General features: G+C 51.5%; 1 protein-coding gene and 1 pseudogene across 1 annotated transcript in view; one reads left to right on the top strand and one right to left on the bottom strand.

Moving 5' to 3' along the window:
- Positions 1–20,521, top strand: part of TNN (tenascin N) — an 80,723-nt gene that overhangs the window by 42,661 nt on the left and 17,541 nt on the right. The window contains exons 8-13 of the mRNA XM_039881112.1: positions 3,841–4,113; positions 9,536–9,799; positions 12,357–12,620; positions 14,338–14,601; positions 17,624–17,887; positions 19,627–19,890. Of these exons, the coding sequence (XP_039737046.1) occupies positions 3,841–4,113; positions 9,536–9,799; positions 12,357–12,620; positions 14,338–14,601; positions 17,624–17,887; positions 19,627–19,890 (1,593 nt within the window). The remainder of the gene's footprint in view (positions 1–3,840; positions 4,114–9,535; positions 9,800–12,356; positions 12,621–14,337; positions 14,602–17,623; positions 17,888–19,626; positions 19,891–20,521) is intronic.
- LOC120617809 (uncharacterized) lies at positions 987–1,104 on the bottom strand (annotated as a pseudogene).

Raw genomic sequence — 20,521 nt, 5'->3', positions numbered from 1 at the left:
AGCACACAATTCCATCCACCTGTGGCAGGTGGCCTGTGATTTATTTTCTTGCTGTACTGTGATAGCGACACTCAGGCTGGCTGCTTTAAAATGGCAGACGATATGAAGGACCCTCCCATGGGACAGTGTTATGTATGCCATCTGTGGACTGAGAAAATATATAATGACGTGTGATTATAAATCAGTAAATTTGGAAATAAATCAGCCATTTATTAATCAGAAAAGAATTCGAAATTACTGTAAGCATTCATGTAAGTAGCCTACGTAATTTCAGTTTTTAGACGGTACTTGAGAGCTCAGGTGCTCGGACGCTGGGGTGGGGAGGTCCTTGTCCCAGGTCCTCCCAGCTCAAGTATTGAGTTGTGAGCCTCCTGCAGTAACTCTGTGCCCCTGCCAACCGCAGGTGGGAGCCCATGATCTAGAACAGAATGGTGCTGGGTGGAGGCTCATCCCTGGAGCCGGCAGAGGAGGGGTCTTTGAACGCGGAGACGTCCTTGAAAAGTTTTCTAGTTCTTTTCCTCACGGTCCTGGCTGTGGCTGGTCGGGGTGTCGAACAAGGATGAGATGTCGCCAGAATTAAATCCACAACTTCGGCTGCCTAGCAGTTCGCATATCTGGAGTGTGAAGGAGTTCGGTTTGGCAATTATAAAAGAAGAGGTCTGATGTCACTGATGGACTGTGCAGTGCAGACTGTGTGGCCGGCCTGAGTGGTGGCCAGCGAAGTCGTGGTGAGGTGGAAAATGACAAGTTCTTCCTCGCTTCCAGGGGCTCTCTCCAGGCTGTGAGTTAACCGAGGGCCTGCTGTGTGCCAGGCGTTTCATTAACGAAGCACTTTTTGTGAATCATCTCACTTAGTTCTCACCTATGCAGTAGGTCCTTTATTATTTCCAAATCATATGTAAGAAAAATGAGGTTTAGCGACGTTAAACTCAAGGCTGTCCATCCAGCGGGAAAGGACTGAGCTGGGATTCGAACCGAGGGTGTTTACTTTGGTGCACACCTGGTCTTCCTAGGTGGTCTCCCATCCAAGTACTAACCAGGCCCGACCCTGCTTAGCTTCGAGATCAGACGAGATCGGGCTTGTTCGGGGTGGCATGGCCATAGACCAGGAGGTGTTTTTATTGTCTTTTGTATTCTGAAAGCAGGATGGGATATTTAATGGGTTGCAAATAAGTTTGTGTCATGTGTCTTACTAACATGCAGAAAAAGACACAGTAGTTTCTAAGATCAGGAAACATTCTCAAACCTGGCTAGACTGTTAATTGATTTAAGGGAAGAAAACAACCTCTTGTTCCTCCAAATGTTTTGGGGCAGAGGCTGGACTATAAGAACAGCGCGAGCACGTGCGGGGAGGGACGTCACGGTTCAGGTACTTCCCATCTAACAAGTCACTCACTGGAGCTGTTCCACAAAAGGAGTCGCTTAAAAATCCCCACCTGTCGACACACGCGAGGCGCATAGACGGGCCTTCTAGAAAGTGAGGCTTAGGAGCAGGTTGGCCTCGGAGCCGCACGCACATGCCAGGCCAGTGTCTTCAGGGGATTCAGGAGACGTGTCCCCAGACTTCTCCATCAGGTCCCAAACCAACAAGTCTTTGTACCTACGTCAAATCCGTCAGCAGCTCCCGACACCTTTACCTTCGGAGTCCCCCCGCCCCCACCTTTCTCGTGAAGTTCATCGCTGCCAGGTTATGCACTTTCCTGCCAGCTCGCACTTGAACTGGGGTCACGGCCTTCCAGGCGACCTCACGCTTGACCTGCTGCAGTCTGTACTTTCTCCGGCTTCCAGAGATAGCACAGGTCAGATTATGAAGCTCTTTTGTGCAAAACCGCAGACGCTCCTCGCCTCGTTCAGTGCAAAAGCCATAGTGGCCTCGCAGGCCGTCCGCGGTCCGCTCACCCGTCACCCCACTGGCCTCGCCTCTACCGCTCGAGCCCTCGCATACTCTGCCGGGCAGCACTGGCCACCTGCTGCCCATGGAGCAGGACTCTGAGCCTGCTGCTCCCTCTGCCTTTGGGTGAGGTTCCCCCAGAGTGCGCGTGGCCCACTGCTTCCTTTCGATGACGTCTTTGTTCAAATGCACCTTCTCGGTGAGACAGATTTTTTCCTGATCTCCCTGTTTAAAATCACAGCTGTCTTCTGTCTACTGTCTTCTTGTTCACTGTCCGGCTCCTCGGGAGAATGTAGGCTTCCTAGCAGAGTCTTTGTCTTGCTCATTGCTTCTGTTAGTTTCAGGGCTGTCCTGACGAAGGACCAAAACCTGGGTGGCTCAGAACAATAGTAATGTACTGTCCCACAGTCGTGGAGGCTTCAGGTCTGAAATCAGGGTGTCAGCAGCGCCACGCTCTCTCTGACCGCTCCAGGAGAGAATCGGTCCTTTCCTCTTCTAGTTCTGGTGTGTGTCGGCAAACCTCGGCTTGCCTTGGCTCGTAGGTGCAGCATCCACCCGCAGGGCTGTCTTGTCCGTGTCTCTCCACATCCTCTTCCTTCTGTGCATCTGTGTCTGTGTCCGAATGTCCCTCTCTCAGGAGGAAAGCAGTCCTTTCGGATTAGGCCGACCCTGGAGATTTCATTTTAACTTGATTATCTCTAGAAAGAACCTCCTTCTAAATAAGGTCCCATTTGGAGGTGCTGAGGGTTGGCACTTCAATGGGAGACACTGTTTAACTCATGACACTGCTGAATCCCCAGTTCCAAATAGGCGCTCAGAGAATGTTCGCGGAATGAGTCGGTGACTACCACCTACTAGCTGAGCGACCTTGGGCAAATTATCAAACTGCTCTGAGCCTGGCATATAGTTAGTGCTCTAAAAATGGTAACTAGTATTAATTTTCCAAGCTAGTCCATGGGGAATGACAGATGCCTGTGCGACGATAACTCTGAGGTTTGATAAAGTAATGTGTGAAAAGCACCCAGCACTTAGTGTATGCTCAATAAACGGCAGTCAATTTATTAAATAAAATGTATATTGCCCCTGGTGATGGAACATATTTCATTTCCATGCACACAAATAAAACACTGCCATTGTTCTTGAGAAAGATGCGTCATAGTCGGTGTTAAAAAATGCAGCTGTGTAAAGTTGTAACTTCTCTGCTGGGGAATTCTCGGATGAGAGAGCTGGAGCAGAACGGGGAGGAAGGAAGACTGCTTAGGTCTATGAGAGTAAGAAACCATCCTGTGTCTCTACTGATCTGTGTGTAGGGAGGGGTCTCTGTGAAGCTCTTTACCAGCGACCTGGATAGATGCCCTCGGGTGCCTTACTTACTAGATCTGCAAATGATAAGCTAGAGGGGAAAGTGGGCGTGAAAGACTAAATTATAAATGGAATCCATAAGAAAGAATCAAACAAGGATGAATGTTGGGTTCAGAAAATGAAAAATGAGGAAGCCGGAGCTCCAGCCTTTGATGCGCCTCAGAATCACCTGTGTAGTTTTGCTTATTGCTTTTCTAATGGAGACGTCAGGGCTTGTCTGAGACCCCCTCAAGCAGACTCTGTGGTATTTAGCAGGTGCCTAATGTTGACAAAGGTTGAGAACCCCTCGCTTAGCAGAGACGCACATGAAAAAACACATAGACACATAGACACTCTTAAAGCAGTTTACACTTCGAGCAGCTACACTTGGAGTTTTCTCTAATGGAAGGGATTGTTTTGTCCATCAGGAAGCCCTTTCTCAGCTTTGGGTTCAAGCAGAGGCCGGTTGTCTACCTGTCACAGATGGCGGCAAGACCTTCTTGCATTGTGTGGACTATGGAACTAGGTCGCCCAGGTGAACTAGATCGTGAAGCATCTGTGATCTTGACCAGCCACGTGGCTTCTCTGATTTTTCTTTCTCATGTATTTTTACGAAGAAATCGATGGCCCAACCAATGTGGCCACTGATCGAGTGACAGAAGACACGGCGGTGGTCTCCTGGGACCCTGTCCAGGCTGTCATAGATAAGTACGTGGTGCGCTATACCTCTGCTGACGGAGAGACCAAGGACACGGCGGTCCCCAGGGAGCAGAACAGCACCGTCCTGACAGGCCTGAAGCCGGGAGAGGCGTACGGCGTCTACGTGTGGGCCGAGCGGGGCCGCCAGGCGAGCAGGAAGGCCGACACCAGGGCCCTCACAGGTACCGGACACGGGAGCGAGCACACGGGGCTCCCTCGCAGCAGGGAGAGGCTGGTTTCCACTCCGGAGGCGTTTGCCCACCTAGCCGTGGCGCTTCGTTGGGGAGGGGCTTGCAAAAGCGATTTCAAGTTGCGTAATTCTGAATTTTCCCCTTTCCAACCTCAGAAGGTCATACTTGTTTGGGTTGGAATTTCATATGTGGCTCCCTCAGAGCAGAGTGATACTTTCTAATTTTCTTTTATTTTTTTTTTTTTTTTTTTTTTTGACATGAAAACAAAACATTTGGCTGACAGTGAACTTGAATGCTTATCCCAGTTTGCAGCGACCGTACGGCACTTCGCATGTAATCTGTGGAAATGGTTTGCATCCCGAGTCAGCGTTTGCCAAATGTACCGATTATGCCCTGAAGCTTTCGGAAGCCATAAGGGTTCCCGTCCTTGACCCAGTGGTTACACTCAGCTCTGGCAGGTGTCCTGACGCTGCACGGTGCATGTCCCAGACGTTCTCTCTGCTCAAACCCTCCTCTGGCACTGTCCCTGAATCCAGAGCAGCCAGATCCTGGAGAACACGTGAGGTTCCAGACACTTACAGGAAATCCTAGAAAAGGGTGCACTTATCAGTTGGGGTCTGTTCTGGACAGTCACTCAGTGTAGGGCCTCTTGGAGAAGCAGATAATTGGGTAGGAATGTGGCTTCAGGGGCTCAACCGTCCGTTTTAATCACAGCTCTACCCTTTGCTAGCTGAGTGGCTTTGAGCAGGTTACTTTACATCTGTTTCTCAGATTCTTATCTATAAAATGGGCACATGACTGTCTGCATCATAGGGTTCTTCAGAGGCTTATGTGACTAATGCACGTAAGTGCCTGACACACAGCCAGTGCTGCGTAAGTGGTGGCGGTGACTGTTTCTTAGACTGTGCCTTCGTCGGCTCAAGCTGCTATAGAAATACCGTGGACTGGGTGGCTTAAACAAAATAACTTTATTTCTCACAGTTCTTGAGGCTGGAAAGTCCCACGATCTAAGTGCCAGCTGATTTGGTTCCTGGTCAGGACACTCCTTGGCTTGCGTATGGCCACCTTGTTCCTGCACCCTTACATGTGGGAGAGAAGCAGCTCGGGTCTCTTCTTACAAAGCAATGATGCCATCATGGGGACCTCATGCTCCTAAGCTCTTTTAAGCCTAATTGCCTCCCAAAGGTCCCATCTCCAGTTACCATAAAGTTGGGGGTTAGGGCTTTGACATGTGACTCGGGGGAGGGAGACACAAGCATTCAGTCTGTAGAAAGTGTCAGTCAGCATCTGGTCCCTGACGTATTTCATCAGGCACGACCTCCTGGCCCAGGTAGGCTGTATGTTTTCCAGGGGCAGAAGAAGAACTTGACAGTAGCAAAGGTGAAATCTAGATTTGTTGAAAGTCAGGGTCAGCAAACTTTCTGTAAAGGTCCAGACAGTAAACACTTCCCACTTTGGGGACCATTACAGTTTCTATTACAACTGTTCAGTTCTGCCACTGAAATTAGTAAACAGCCATAGACAATATGTAAGTGAATTGGCATAAATGTGTTCCAATAAAACTTTATTTATAAAATTAAGCAGTTGGCCAGATTTGGCTCATGGGCTGTAGATTGCCAAGTTTCAGTTTATGCTACACATGCCCTTCCTTTTTACTAGGATTTTGAGTGTTATAGAAAGAAAGAACATGTAGGTCAGCCTTTTTAAGGCAGCAGAAGTTGAAATAGAGAAGAACGTTCCCCTCTCTCAGGCAGGGGTGGTGAGAGTAAGCACCCCAGCTTATGGCGAGCCACTGGACATCAGGCCTGGGGCTAGGCTACAAACATAAAAGGGTACTTACTGCAGACTGGGAGGGGAGAGGGCGTCATGACAGGCTGTCAGAGGAGGCGACACCTGAGCAGAGCCTAGAAGGATGGGAGGGAGTTAGCAGCATGTACAGTTGACCCCTAAACAATGCAGGGCTTAGGCGCATAGTTGAAAATTCACATGTGACTTTTGAGTCCCCAAAGTTTAATTGCTAACAGCCTACCTTGACCAGAAGCCTTACTGACAACGTAAACAGTTGATTAACGTGTATTTTATATGTTGCATGTATTACACACTGTAGTCTTACAATAAAGTCAGCTGGAGGAAAGAAGACGTTATGAAGAAAGTCGTAAGAAAGAGAAAATACATTTACAGCATTTATTGCAAAACATCCGCGTGCGAGTGGACACGCGCAGTAGAAACCCACGCTGTTCAAGGGTCACTGGCACGAGGGCCTGACATGTGACCGTGACAGCTTGTTCTTCTGTCGTGTCTTAATATGCAGGCGTTTTAATAATGTAATCGCGAGTGGCATTTAGGGTGGACGAGTAGTGAAGGATGAGGCTGGGGCGTTAAAGCCAGCTCAGAACCCCGAGTCCCTGTTTGTCCTTCTGTCGCTTGTCTGTGGCGCATTCTGAACGCTGCTCCTGAAGGCCAGCCACCTCGTTGCTCTCTGTGCTCCGCCCAGCTGGCTGGCCACGGGTGGCAAGTGGCGGGGGGCAGGGCCGAACCGCAGCTGCCGTCACAAAAGCGCAGGCTTTGGAGGAGGCGGCTTTTGAAACAGGAGGATAAAGGTGCCCTCATCATGCAGCCAGTATCTTGGATGGTTGACTCTTCGACAGTGTACAGTTTGAGAAGAACGTGGTATTTCATACCTCCAATGGCATCCATAATAATGAAGAGCTCGTATTTAAGCATGTACTATGACAATCTCATTTACTAGTCACCATATTAGATAGGGACTCTTCGTAGAGGTGAGGAGCCTGAGGCTTAAGTTATGTAGCTAGTCCAGAGCTCGCAACCTGAAACGGGGGAGCCCAGGTTCTAACACAGTTTAATCACACGCGTGCCTGGCAGATTCTACAAGTAGGATTATTTTTATCAGCCAACATTTCAAATACCGTCAATTAAATACCGTCAAATACCGTCCTGGTTCTCTGGCCACGGACATGTTTTATATGAAAGAACTGGCAGCTCCTACTTCCAGGATAATTTTCTTCCCCAAGCTGACACAGAGATTTATTGAACTATAATTGTTTTGGGTACAAGGAGTCAGGAACTGAAAGAGCGTATTCTATAAATCGGGAAGGAAGGAGAAATTCGTATGTGGAGACCAATTCTTTCTCTCCAAAGGCAATTTGTGGGAGAAGTTTATAGAGTTGAGACTTTATGGTGGCTTTGCCTTGACACCCTGCTTCTCCTGGAGTGACATAAGCTCATTCTTGGAATTTCAGGCACTTGTTTAATTAAACGCTTGTGTTACCTGAAGCACTGTCATATCACAGGCTCGGAAATTTACCGAGGTCATCATTTTGGTTGTGTGTGTAGTGGTCTTTCATAAACAAGAGAGTTGGTAAATTCTATGCTCTTTCATTTCTCTTAAAGATATTGACAGCCCAAGAAACCTGGTGACCGACCAGGTGACGGAGACCACGGCCACCGTCTCCTGGGACCCGGTGCAGGCCGCCATCGACAGGTACCTGGTGCGCTACACCTCTGCGGACGGAGACAGCCGGGAGGTCCCGGTGGGGAAGGAGCAGAGCAGCGCCGTGCTGACGGGCCTGCGGCCGGGCGTGGAGTACACGGTCCGCGTGTGGGCCGAGAAGGGCGCCCGGCAGAGCGGCAAGGCCGAGGCCAAGGCCCCGACAGGTAATGGAGCTCGTTCTCTGGGAAGGTAAGACCTGCCGTGCTAAGCCATTGGCTGGTCGAGTGTCGTTTTCTGCTCTGACGCTGGCGGAATTGATGGTTCGTGGAGGAGCAGGGTGGTGGCCCTTTGTGATAAGCTGCACACGCACCCCTCACCTCCCTCTTACACGTCATCTCAAGACGAAGGGCTCATATGTGGCCTTATATGTTGGTCTCGTAAAGCTAAATGGTGATCGGACCCATCCACCCACCATTCCTCCAATTGTGTATTTCCTTTGTAATTAATCATTAACTATTTCTTCTTGAGAGGGACAAACTATAAAGAAACCGTATATGTTAGGCTCCGTTAGCTGAGCTCGTTAGCGAAGTGGCTTTTGCTGTGATGCTTTGCAACGAGGAAAGGCTGTGCTATCTTGGTGGATGATGCTCTTTCGAGCTGTGTGTGCCCTGTTCTGAGGCTCCTAAGGTCGCACTGATGTGCAAGAACAGCTGATAATTTCTAAAGCTCTTTCCTGTTTCCTCATTTTTTAAGAACAGACTTATTGAGATATAATTTACACGCTATAAAATTCACCCATTTAAAGTGTACAGGTCAGTGGATTTTAGTACATTCACAGTTGTGCAACCATCACCACTATCTGAGTCAGAACATTCATGACCCTAAAAAGGAACCCCATACCTATTACCAGCCATTTCCCTACCCCACCTCCTCCAGCTCTAGAAAAACACTCCTTTCTGTCTTTATGGATCATCTTATTCTGGACATTTCATGTAAATGGATTCATATAGCATGTGGCCTTTTATGACTGGCTTTGTTCACTAAGCATGATATTTCCAGGTTCACCCATGTCGTGGTGTGTATCAGTACGGCACTCTTTTTATGGTGGAATAATACTCCCTTGTAAGCACAGACCACATTGTCTATATCTGTCCTTCAGCGGAAGGACATTTGGGGTACGTCTGCTTTTTGGCTATTATGAATAATGCTGCTGTGAACATTTGTGTACAAATTTTTGTGTGGACGTATTTTCAGTTCTTTGGGGCACATATGTAGGAGTGGAATTGCTGGCTCATAGGGTAACTCCGTTTAAGTTTTTGAGGAACTGCCAAATTATTTCTAGAGTGGCGGCATTATTTTACCTTCCCACCAGCGATGAACGAGGCTTATGTTCCACACTTCCTTGGTCCTTGGTGGAATTTGTTGAGACGGGTAGAGCAGAGATCAATATTCTCATTTTACAGTTAAGAAACCTGAGGTACACATATGCGATGTCTACGAGTCACAAAGTTAGCTGATGATTCACGGAGTCATTTGTGGAATATCCATGGAATATTCTGGTACCTTGACCTCTATGTAGTAGGCCCACATTATACAAAGGAGAAGCTGAGGCCCAGCCAGAGGCAGCAGACTTGTTCAGGGCCGCACGGGCTGACGGCAGAGCTGGGCCTTGATGCCTGGTCGGCTGGTTCCAACTCAGGTCTCTTGCTGCCCCCTCTGCTCTGTGTCTCTGGGCTGGAACTAGAACCTAGCTCTTCTGACTCCGGGTCTGGTGCCTACTCTGCTGTCCCGTGCTGCTTCCTTGGGAGTCCCAGAGTCTGGCTGTGGAGAGAAGGTCCACATCCCTGACACAGCTGACAACTGATAAACGGGCTGGGAAAACCACAGAACAGGAAACCGCCTCACCCCAAGCACCACGGTGTCCCTTTTTGGTGCTTGTTAATAGTACATTTCTTCTTTCAGACATCGATAGCCCCAAAAACCTGGTGACCGACCAGGTGACGGAGACCACGGCCACCGTGTCCTGGGACCCGGTGCAGGCCACCATCGACAGGTACCTGGTGCGCTACACCTCTGCGGACGGAGACAGCCGGGAGGTCCCGGTGGGGAAGGAGCAGAGCAGCGCCGTGCTGACGGGCCTGCGGCCGGGCGTGGAGTACACGGTCCGCGTGTGGGCCGAGAAGGGCGCCCGGCAGAGCGGCAAGGCCGAGGCCAAGGCCCCGACAGGTAACGAGCTCACACCGGCACTGCGTCACTGGTCACTCGTAAGCTCAGGGTCTGCCCCGCGTGGTTTTCCTTCTCCGGCCTTGGCAGAGCAGGGTCGGAAGCGCAGGCTGGTGTCCCCCTGTCTCCTCTTAGAGCTGCGGCTCGCCTCACGGTCTCCCGACTTTGGTCCTTAAAGGTCGATGTTATTGCTCAAAGCCCTTGTCCTCCACCCGTGCACCTTCTTTGTCATTGACACTCTAGATGCCTCGCCTTGGTGAGTAGTGAGCCTGGGGAAGGCACTCGTGCCCCCTGGGCTGAGAAGCCAGGCGGGGGCTGCGATCCGAAAGCCTCCCCACCCGCTGTTTCAGCCCTCAGTGCAGCTTGGTTTTGTTTCTGCCCTGCGGATGAACGTTTTAGTCAGTGTTTTATTAGCTAAATGTATTATTAGCTAAAAATAAGCAAATATCTAGCCACTTTTAGTCCCTCAAAGGTATCGTTTTAGTCATTAAAGCACCACGTAATGGTGTACAGTTCATTGAAAGCTAAAGCTCATCCTCTCCTTCAGCTTCGGCCACTAGGGGACTAACTGCCCGTCGGCAGGAAGGGGGCACACTCTGCTGCTCTTCATTTCCCGTCTCGTACGTCAAGCACCGCGGTGTCCGGCCCACTTACGTCTGGCACAGCCGTGGGGCAAGGCGGCCGGGTCGGGGAGGACAGACGAGGGGTCTGGAAGGCTTGCTCGACGCCGGCGGTCCCACTGGCGTGGGCTTGTCATGGGGCTTGACAGGCGTTACACCTCTTCCCTCGTGGGGCGCTTCTGTGGGTTCTTCAGAGACACCTCACCTGTCCTCTCTGCAGTGGTCCTGTGTGACATGGTCTCTCCTACTGGCCTCCTGCCCCCACTTCCTCTGCCTACACATCTGGGGGTGACTCCAGTGTCCTTCTAGAGGGGTCAGCTCACCCTCTAGGTGACCCTGGTGAACCACTTCTGAAGTGACCCCAGGGGGCACCCCACTGCCTAGCTCACGCCTGGCCCACGGGGACACGCTCGCATCTCTCGTGTGATCAAGCGACGTCCAGGTCTCTTGCAATGCTGTGGCCTCTTGCTGCTCCGCGTCAGAGCAGCCGGCCATTTCTCCCTTCTTGGGGTCTCAGGCATGTGTCAGACGCCGGCGCATGAGGTTCCCCAAGCGGGTTTTCCCAGCCTTGGCGCTATGGATGTGTGGGCTCTGTAATTCTTCGTTGCCAAGTCTGTCTTGTGCACTGTACGGAGTTTGGCAGCCTCCGCATCCCACACAGACAATCAAAATTGTCTCCAGATGTTGCCAGTCGGCCTGGTTGAGAGCCACTGCTCTGGAGTATACGTAGCAAGCCCCGAGAGGGTCCCATCACAGCTGCTTACTCACGGCCTGGGGCTCATCCGTGGGCTCTGAGGGAGATTCTCTCCCAAGAAATTCACTCGTTACACCCGCCTCTGGCCTCTCCTCTTTCATAGTCTGGAGACAGTCGGTCCGTCAAGGGCCACAAACCGTTGGTCCTGCGCTGGACGTGGGCCCTCGGGCTGGAATGTAGACACCAGTTTTTGAGAGGCCACAGCCTAAACCGAGGTGAGAACGGCCTCATTTCCACATACCGTTGCACACACGTGACAGGGCCTGGGAGCAAAGACTTCAGGGCAATGGCTTTTGCAGCGAACTATTTGGAACAAAGAAATGCCGTCGTCGTCTTGGTGAATGCATTTCGAACACCGCCTCCGTGTGTGGTTTCAAAGAGCATAATCTTACATTCCCAAAGTATCCACGAACTGATATCATTAACAATAGCTTGTGGTCACTGGCATCCACCCTGTGCCAGAAGCTGTCGTATGGGCATGTTATTAACTTACAGATACTATACAGCACACTCTGTAGGGTGTGCTCTAATTTTATTCCCTCCTGTTTCCCCTTACCTTTGCTTTTGTTTGTTTGTTTGTTTGCTGTGAAGGTAATTGAGGCAGAGACTGGTTTGTCCTCTATTACGCTTTGAGTTGTAGAGTGACTGTTCTGCGGCTTTAAGCTGTAAACACTGTGACACTTGAACGTTTTCAAGGCCCCTTCTCTACACGACACTTTTTATCTTGATTTTCAGAGCTGCCCAGACAGATACGTACATTAACCAGGAACAACCTCATTTTACAAATGCAGACAAGTGAAGTGACTTGCCGAAGGTCACAAAACGAGTCAGTAAGTTATGAAATTAGGTGCCTGCAAGGAATGTGGGGTCCCACTGAACCTTAAAGTCCATCTAGCCCGAACCCCAGATTTGCAGACAGAGATGCTGAGGCCAAGCTAGAGGCAGCTGACTTGTCCAAGGCCACAGCACTTCTGACTCCGGGTCTGGAGCTCCCTCCGCTGTCCCGTGCAGCCTCCTCGAGGATCCCCGTGTCCAGCTGCAGGGAGAAGGTCCACGTTCCCAACACAGCTGAAAACCGACACATCGGCCGGGAAGACCACAGAACAGGAAACCGCCTCATCCCAAGCACCATGGCCATGAGCTCTAACTTTGTTAATCATGTTTATTGATCATCATTTTCTTTCAGACATCGATAGCCCCAAAAACCTGGTGACCGACCAGGTGACGGAGACCACGGCCACCGTGTCCTGGGACCCGGTACAGGCCGCCATCGACAGGTACCTGGTGCGCTACACCTCTGCGGACGGAGACAGCCGGGAGGTCCCGGTGGGGAAGGAGCAGAGCAGCGCCGTGCTGACGGGCCTGCGGCCGGGCGTGGAGTACACGGTCCACGTGTGGGCCGAGAAGGGCACCCGGCAGAGCGGCAAGGCCGAGGCCAAGGCCCCGACAGGTAATGGAGCTCGTTCTCTGGGAAGGTAAGACCTGCCATGCTAAGCCGTTGGCTGGTCGAGTGTCGTTTTCTGCTCTGACGCTGGCGGAATTGATGGTTCGTGGAGGAGCAGGGTGGTGGCCCTTTGTGATAAGCTGCACACGCACCCCTCACCTCCCTCTTACACGTCATCTCAAGACGCAGGGCTCATATGTGGCCTTATATGTTGGTCTCATAAAGCTAAATGGTGATCGAGCCCATCCACGCACCGTTCCTCCAATTGTGTATTCCCTTTGTAATTAATCATTAACTATTTCTTCTTGAGAGGGAAAACTATAAAGAAACCGTATATGTTAGGCTCCGTTAGCTGAGCTCGTTAGCGAAGTGGCTTTTGCTGTGATGCTTTGCAACGAGGAAAGGCTGTGCCATCTTGGTGGGTGATGCTCTTTCGGGCTCTGTGTGCCCTGTTCCGAGGCTCCTAAGGTCGCAGTGATGTGCAAGAACAGCTGATAATTTCTAAAGCTCTTTCCCGTTTCCTCGTTTTTTAAGAACAGACTTATTGAGATATAATTTATATGCTATAAAATTCACCCATTTAAAGCGTACAGGTCAGTGGGTTTTAGTATATTCACAGTTGTGCAACCATCACCACTATCTGAGTCAGAACATTTTCATGACCCTAAAAAGAAACCCCAGACCCATTACCAGCCATTTCCCTACCCCACCTCCTCCAGCTCTAGAAAAACACTCCTTTCTGTCTTTATGGATCATCTTATTCTGGACATTTCATGTAAATGGATTCATACAGCATGTGGCCTTTTATGACTGGCTTTGTTCACTAAGCGTGATATTTCCAGGTTCACACATGTCGTGGTGTGTATCAGTACGGCACTCTTTTTATGGTGGAATAATACTTCCTTGTAAGCACAGACCACATTGTCTATATCTGTCCTTCAGCTGAAGGACATTTGGGGTATGTCTGCTTTTTGGCCATTATGAATAATGCTGCTGTGAACATTTGTGCATAAATTTTTGTGTGGACGTATTTTCAGTTCTTTGGGGCATATATGTAGGAGCGGAATTGCTGGGTCATAGGGTAACTCCGTTTAAGTTTTTGAGGAACTGCCAAGTTATTTCTAGAGTGGTGGCATTATTTTACCTTCCCACCAGCGATGAACGAGGGTTATGTTCCACACTTCCTTGGTCCTCGGTGGAATTTGTTGAGATGGGTAGAGCAGAGTTAAGAAACCTGAGGTACATGTACGTGATGTCTACGAGTCACAAAGTTAGCTGATGATTCACGGAGTCATTTGTGGAATATCCATGGAATATTCTGGTACCTTGACCTCTATGTAGTAGGCCCACATTATACAAAGGAGAAGCTGAGGCCCAGCCAGAGGCAGCAGAGTTGTTCAGGGCCACACGGGCTGATGGCAGAGCTGGGCCTTGACGCCTGGTCGGCTGGCTCCAGCCCAGGTCTCTTGCTGCCCCTCTGCTCTGTGTCTCTGGGCTGGAACTAGAACCTAGCTCTTCTGGCTCTGGGTCTGGTGCCCACTCCACTGTCCCGTGCTGCTTCCTTGGGAATCCCAGAGTCTGGCTGTGGAGAGAAGGTCCACATCCCTGACACAGCTGACAACTGACAAACCGGCTGGGAAAACCACAGAACAGGAGACCGCCTCACCCCAAGCACCACGGTGTCACTTTTTGGTGCTTGTTAATAGTACACTTTTTCTTTCAGACATTGATAGCCCCAAAAACTTGGTGACCGACCAGGTGACGGAGACCACAGCCACCGTGTCCTGGGACCCGGTGCAGGCCGCCATCGACAGGTACCTGGTGCGCTACACCTCTGCGGACGGAGACAGCCGGGAGGTCCCGGTGGGGAAGGAGCAGAGCAGCGCCGTGCTGACGGGCCTGCGGCCGGGCGTGGAGTACACGGTCCACGTGTGGGCCGAGAAGGGCGCCCGGCAGAGCGGCAAGGCCGAGGCCAAGGCCCCGACAGGTAACAGCAGGGAGGGATAAAACAGATGAGGTCATCGCTATGGATTGATGTCTTGCTGCTGAATTCTGAGCCCACTGCTCTTAGGGTCTGTGATCTCAGGAACTGTGGGCTCTCCCAGGAGAGTTTTCTGTAAAAAATTTCATTCACCTGACATAAAAAGAAATCTCAGTAATGGTCTCAGTGCCGAGCAGTCCCACGAATGTCTTAAACTGTTTCCCAAAGCCTATGTTTTTAATCACTGTGCCTCTCAGTTATAAAATAATTATAGGATATACAGTAAAACCAGTGTAAAATTCCTAAAAACTCTGGATTAAAGAACCGTTTTGACATGATGGAGGGTATGCAGTTTGAAAGAAACAGGCATTACCTTTGGCAGGTGGAGCTGTGTTCATGTCAACATGCTGCTAAATGTTAATGAGCGTTTCTAAGTGCCAGGAGGCACAGTGGTGAGCACAGCACATACAGTCCCCACCCCCTGGACGTCCAGAGAGAAAGGCGGACCCCAACCCGCCAGCGCGCAGCTGCGAGTCGTGACGGGTTCTGTGACGGAGATGAGCGTGGTGCGGGGTGGAGGACAGCAGGTGGAGATGTGTCTCCGATGGGATGGGGTGACCAGTCGTTAAGACACACGGTGGCAGGAGCACCCCAAGAGCAGTTGCTTCCACAAGGAGGAAGCTCGTCCTCCCTTGCGGATGGGCCAGGGCCGGCATGCCAGCTCCGCTGCACAGAAGACCAGGCCGCCTCGGTGCTGGCGCTCAGGGATCCCTTGGGAGTGGCCTTCGTCTGTGTGGTCATCACCCCTCCTCATCCAGTCGGTGGGACGGGGCCTGGGAGGGGGCAGGGTGTGATGGGAGCGTCGCAGGCATCGGTTCTCACATCCTGTGGGCCAGACCCAGCCGTGAGCCAGACCTAGCCGTGGGCCGGACACAGCCGTGGGCCGGACACAGCCGTGAGCCAGACCCAGCCGTGGGCCGGACACAGCCGTGGGCCAGACCCCGCTGTGGGCCGGACACAGCCGTGGGCCGGACCGCATGTCAGGGGAGGCTGGGAAATGACGTCTTTGATGGGGTGGTTGTGTGCCCAGCTTAAACTTCGTGTCCTGATCGACACCATAGCCGTGAGCTCTGTGTGGTTATATCTATTTTAATTAATGAAACCTAATTAAAATAAAAAAATTTTTCGTCAGTTGGACTAGCCACATCTCAAATGGTCAGTTGCCACATGTGACTGATGGCTACTGTACTGGACAGTGCAGAGTGTAGACTTTTCCCCCCGTGCAGAGAGAGCTATTGGACAGCGTGCTTTCGGAAGAAGGGCGGTTGGCTGTGGGGGGAAACGAGCCATTTCGGGCGGAGGGAAGAGTGGGCGCAGCGCCAGAGCAGGAGGTGGGAGCTGAAGGGGCTGGTGTTGCGGAGCATAGAGGTCGGGGGACGAAGGGGACGCGAGGTGGGTGGGGGTCGGGGGTCGGATCGCGCAGGACCACGTGGCGTCTGAAACAGGGAGAGCGTTCTCTCTATTAGCAGAGGGACGGGATGCGAACTCGTTTAGGAAGGACGATGCGGGCCGCAGTGCGGAAAACAAGCGGGCGCGATGGCGGGCAAAGCGGGGAGGCGAGCGAAGGGGCGGTGACATCACGGGCGGGGGACCGCGATGCCGTGGGCCGGCGCGACAGCGTAGGGCTGGAGCGAGGGCGGTGTCCGGCCCGTGGTTCGGAGGTGTCGATGGCAGCGTCTGTTGATGGATGACATGCGAGGCAGGAAGAAGACAAGGACTCAAGTGTGACCCGTGTTTCTGATTCGAGCAAGGTTGGGGCATTTTCCGAGAGGGGAGACTGGGGACAGATAGCTTTGGGGAGGAACGTAAAGATGTTTGGATAGGTAAGCTTGAGATACCTGTGAAATTCTTCGGTTCCTCGAGTGATTTCTTTATTGACTCCACACACAGTCGTGGAGCGGGTAGGACATGTCGGACACTGGTGGACATGCAGCTGTAGATATAGGTCAGGAGCTCAGAACTGATACAGACCGGGAAGCCACAAGCACTCAGTTGGTATTTAAAGCTGCGGACATGGGTGAGGGCGCCTAGGGAGAAGTGTGGACAAGGAGACTGGGGTCCCCCAACACGTTCAGGGCGCTGACCCAGGAGACTGAGAGGCAGGAGTCAGGGAGCTAGAGATCTCAGGGAGCGTGTCGTCGTGGAAGCCAGTGTTTCAGGAAGGAAGCGGCGAGTCAGCTCTGCCCAGCGCTGCTCAGAAGTTGAGTCAGGTGACGATGGCGTTCACGGGTTTGGCGACACGGATGTCGTTGGTGACTTAGACTAGCGGTCTGAATGGTGCGATGTAGAAAAATGCGACGCCGGTGAATCGTGGAGTGAAGTGAAGGGCTGCAGATGGTTCTCTTGAGAAGTCTGTCTGTTCACGGGGGCAAAGAGGCGGGAGCTTCTGAGCTTGTCTGTCTGCAGATGATGGCGGAGGAGGAGAGACTGACGATGCAGCGGACAGGGCAGGGCGGGTGAAAAGCAGCCAAGGCCTTGAGAAGTGCGAGGGCCCCAAACTCACAGCAAAGAGGGTCTAGTCTCGGTTATAACACAAGAAAACAGTGGGACCTTGAGCAAGTCTTTCCTCTCTGGGCCTCTGTTCTCCTCTCCTTTTATTAGACAAGAAGATTGGAAAATTTGACTTCTCAGCTCTCAGCTTCTGTGAAACAAAATAACTGGATGCCATGGGGATAACAAAAGGGGTTGTTTCGACAGCAATTTGGGTGGCTTATCTTGTTGCTTAGGAGATTTTTGTGGGAAGGAAAAGGACAGAAAATTTCCATGTCAATAAACTTGGAGAAGTGCTAATTCCTCCCAGTTTTAATATCCAGTGGTTTGTTTCTCTGGAAAATGGAAAGTAGGGGCCCTTCGCCCCTGAAAACGGAACTCCTCCGTCATTAAAGGCAACCTGAGTGGAGAGTTCCTGGTGCTGGGGTGCGGGGAGGTCCTCCTCGACTCTAAAATCCAGCCTTTTCCCTTAAAAAAGAAATCGACAGCCCCCAAAACCTGGTGACCGACCAGGTGACGGAGACCACGGCCACCATCTCCTGGGACCCGGTGCAGGCCGCCATCGACAGGTACCTGGTGCGCTACACCTCTGCGGATGGAGACAGCCGGGAGGTCCCGGTGGGGAAGGAGCAGAGCAGCGCCGTGCTGACGGGCCTGCGGCCGGGCGTGGAGTACACGGTCCACGTGTGGGCCGAGAAGGGCACCCGGCAGAGCGGCAAGGCCGAGGCCAAGGCCCCGACAGGTAATGGAGCTCGTTCTCTGGGAAGGTAAGACCTGCCATGCTAAGCCGTTGGCTGGTCGAGTGTCGTTTTCTGCTCTGACGCTGGCGGAATTGATGGTTCGGGGAAGAGCAGGGTGGTGGCCCTTTGTGATAAGCTGCACACGCACCCCTCACCTCCCTCTTACATGTCATCTCAAGACGCAGGGCTCATATGTGGCCTTATATGTTGGTCTCGTAAAGCTAAATGGTGATCGATCCCATCCACCCACCGTTCCTCCAATTGTGTATTCCCTTTGTAATTAATCATTAACTATTTCTTCTTGAGAGGGACAAACTGTAAAGAAACCGTATATATTAGGCTCCATTAGCTGAGCTCGTTAGCGAAGTGGCTTTTGCTGTGATCCTTTGCAACGAGGAAAGGCTGTGCTATCTTGGTGGGTGATGCTCTTTCGAGCTCTGTGTGCCCTGTTCCGAGGCTCCTAAGGTCGCACTGATGTGCAAGAACAGCTGATAATTTCTAAAGCTCTTTCCCATTTCCTCGTTTTTTAAGAACAGACTTATTGAGATATAATTTATACGCTATAAAATTCACCCATTTAAAGTGTACAGGTCAGTGGGTTTTAGTACATTCACAGTTGTGCAACCATCACCACTATCTGAGTCAGAACATTTTCATGACCCTAAAAAGGAACCCCATACCCATTACCAGCCATTTCCCTACCCCACCTCCTCCAGCTCTAGAAAAACACTCCTTTCTGTCTTTATGGATCATCTTATTCTGGACATTTCATGTAAATGGATTCATACAGCATGTGGCCTTTTATGACTGGCTTTGTTCACTAAGCGTGATATTTCCAGGTTCACCCATGTCGTAGTGTGTATCAGTACGACACTCTTTTTATGGTGGAATAATACTCCCTTGTAAGCACAGACCACACTGTCTATATCTGTCCTTCAGCGGAAGGACATTTGGGGTACGTCTGCTTTTTGGCTATTATGAATAATGCTGCTGTGAACGTTTGTGTATAAATTTTTGTGTGGACATATTTTCAGTTCTTTAGGGCACATATGTAGGAGCGGAATTGCTAGGTCATAGGATAACTCCGTTTAAGTTTTTGAGGAACTGCCAAATTATTTCTAGAGTGGCGGCATTATTTTACCTTCCCACCAGCGATGAACGAGGCTTATGTTCCACACTTCCTTGGTCCTCGGTGGAATTTGCTGAGATGGGTAGAGCAGAGATCAATATTCTCATTTTACAGTTAAGAAACCTGAGGTACATGTACGTGATCTCTACGAGTCACAAAGTTAGCTGATGATTCACGGAGTCATTTTTGGAATATCCATGGAATATTCTGGTACCTTGACCTCTATGTAGTAGGCCCACATTATACAAAGGAGAAGCTGAGGCCCAGCCAGAGGCAGCAGACTTGTTCAGGGCCACGCGGGCTGACGGCAGAGCTGGGCCTTGACGCCTGGTTGGCTGGCTCCAGCCCAGGTCTCTTGCTGCCCCCTCTGCTCTGTGTCTCTGGGCTGGAACTAGAACCTAGCTCTTCTGACTCCGGGTCTGGTGCACACTCCACTGTCCCGTGCTGCTTCCTTGAGGATTTCAGAGTCTGGCTGTGGAGAGAAGGTCCACATCCCTGACACAACTGACAACTGACAGATGGGCTGGGAAAACCACGGAACAGGAAACCGCCTCACCCCAAGCACCACGGTGTCCCTTTTTGTGCTTGTTAATAGTACACTTCTTCTTTCAGACATCGATAGCCCCAAAAACCTGGTGACCGACCAGGTGACGGAGACCATGGCCACCGTGTCCTGGGACCCGGTGCAGGCCGCCATCGACAGGTACCTGGTGCGCTACACCTCTGCGGACGGAGACAGCCGGGAGGTCCCGGTGGGGAAGGAGCAGAGCAGCGCCGTGCTGACGGGCCTGCGGCCGGGCGTGGAGTACACGGTCCACGTGTGGGCCGAGAAGGGCGCCCGGCAGAGCGGCAAGGCCGAGGCCAAGGCCCTGACAGGTACTGTGAGGGATGGGGCGGGGAACCCTTCACCCATGTCTGGAGAGAGCAGGGGAGGCAGTTCTTTCACCTGAGGACCCTCTTCCAAGGGCTTCCCTGTTTACCCCTTGAGGTAATACGTTGACATGATAGTTCAGATTGATAGGAAAGTAGAGAGAGGATGCCGTGGCAGAGTGAGGCCGGGACTCTTAAAGATGGTGTGCCAAAGGCGCCTCTCAGCTGCCTCTCTGTCTCCATCTTCTGGGGCGGGGCCATGGCAGAACATCTTTCCCCCGTCACCGGCCCCCCTCAGCTGGTGATCAGGGGGTCTGGGTGCCTGCCGTTTCTGTGGGTGATGGGGCCTCCGGCCTCACTGAGCGCCACGGCGATCAGGTCTCCGAATGAGGCTCGGGTCCACCCCGAGGTCTGCGGGCCTCTCTAGACAGTGTGGGCAAGGCCTGGCTGTCCCCTCTGCGGCCGAGTACACCACGTGTGGCCCCTGCAGGTACAGGTGACTTGAATTTCTTTATTATTTTTATTAATTACAATTAACCAAAGCAGTAATACCTGCTTATGTAAAAACCTTCAAACTAAACAAGGATGTGTAGAAAGAAAAACTCTTTTCCACATTCTGACTCCCTAATACTCAGTG

Source organism: Pteropus medius, unplaced genomic scaffold (assembly GCF_902729225.1).
Source record: "Pteropus medius unplaced genomic scaffold, Ma_sr-lr_union100, whole genome shotgun sequence".
Classification (NCBI taxonomy): domain Eukaryota; kingdom Metazoa; phylum Chordata; class Mammalia; order Chiroptera; family Pteropodidae; genus Pteropus; species Pteropus medius.
This window is presented reverse-complemented; position numbering and strand designations above follow the sequence as displayed.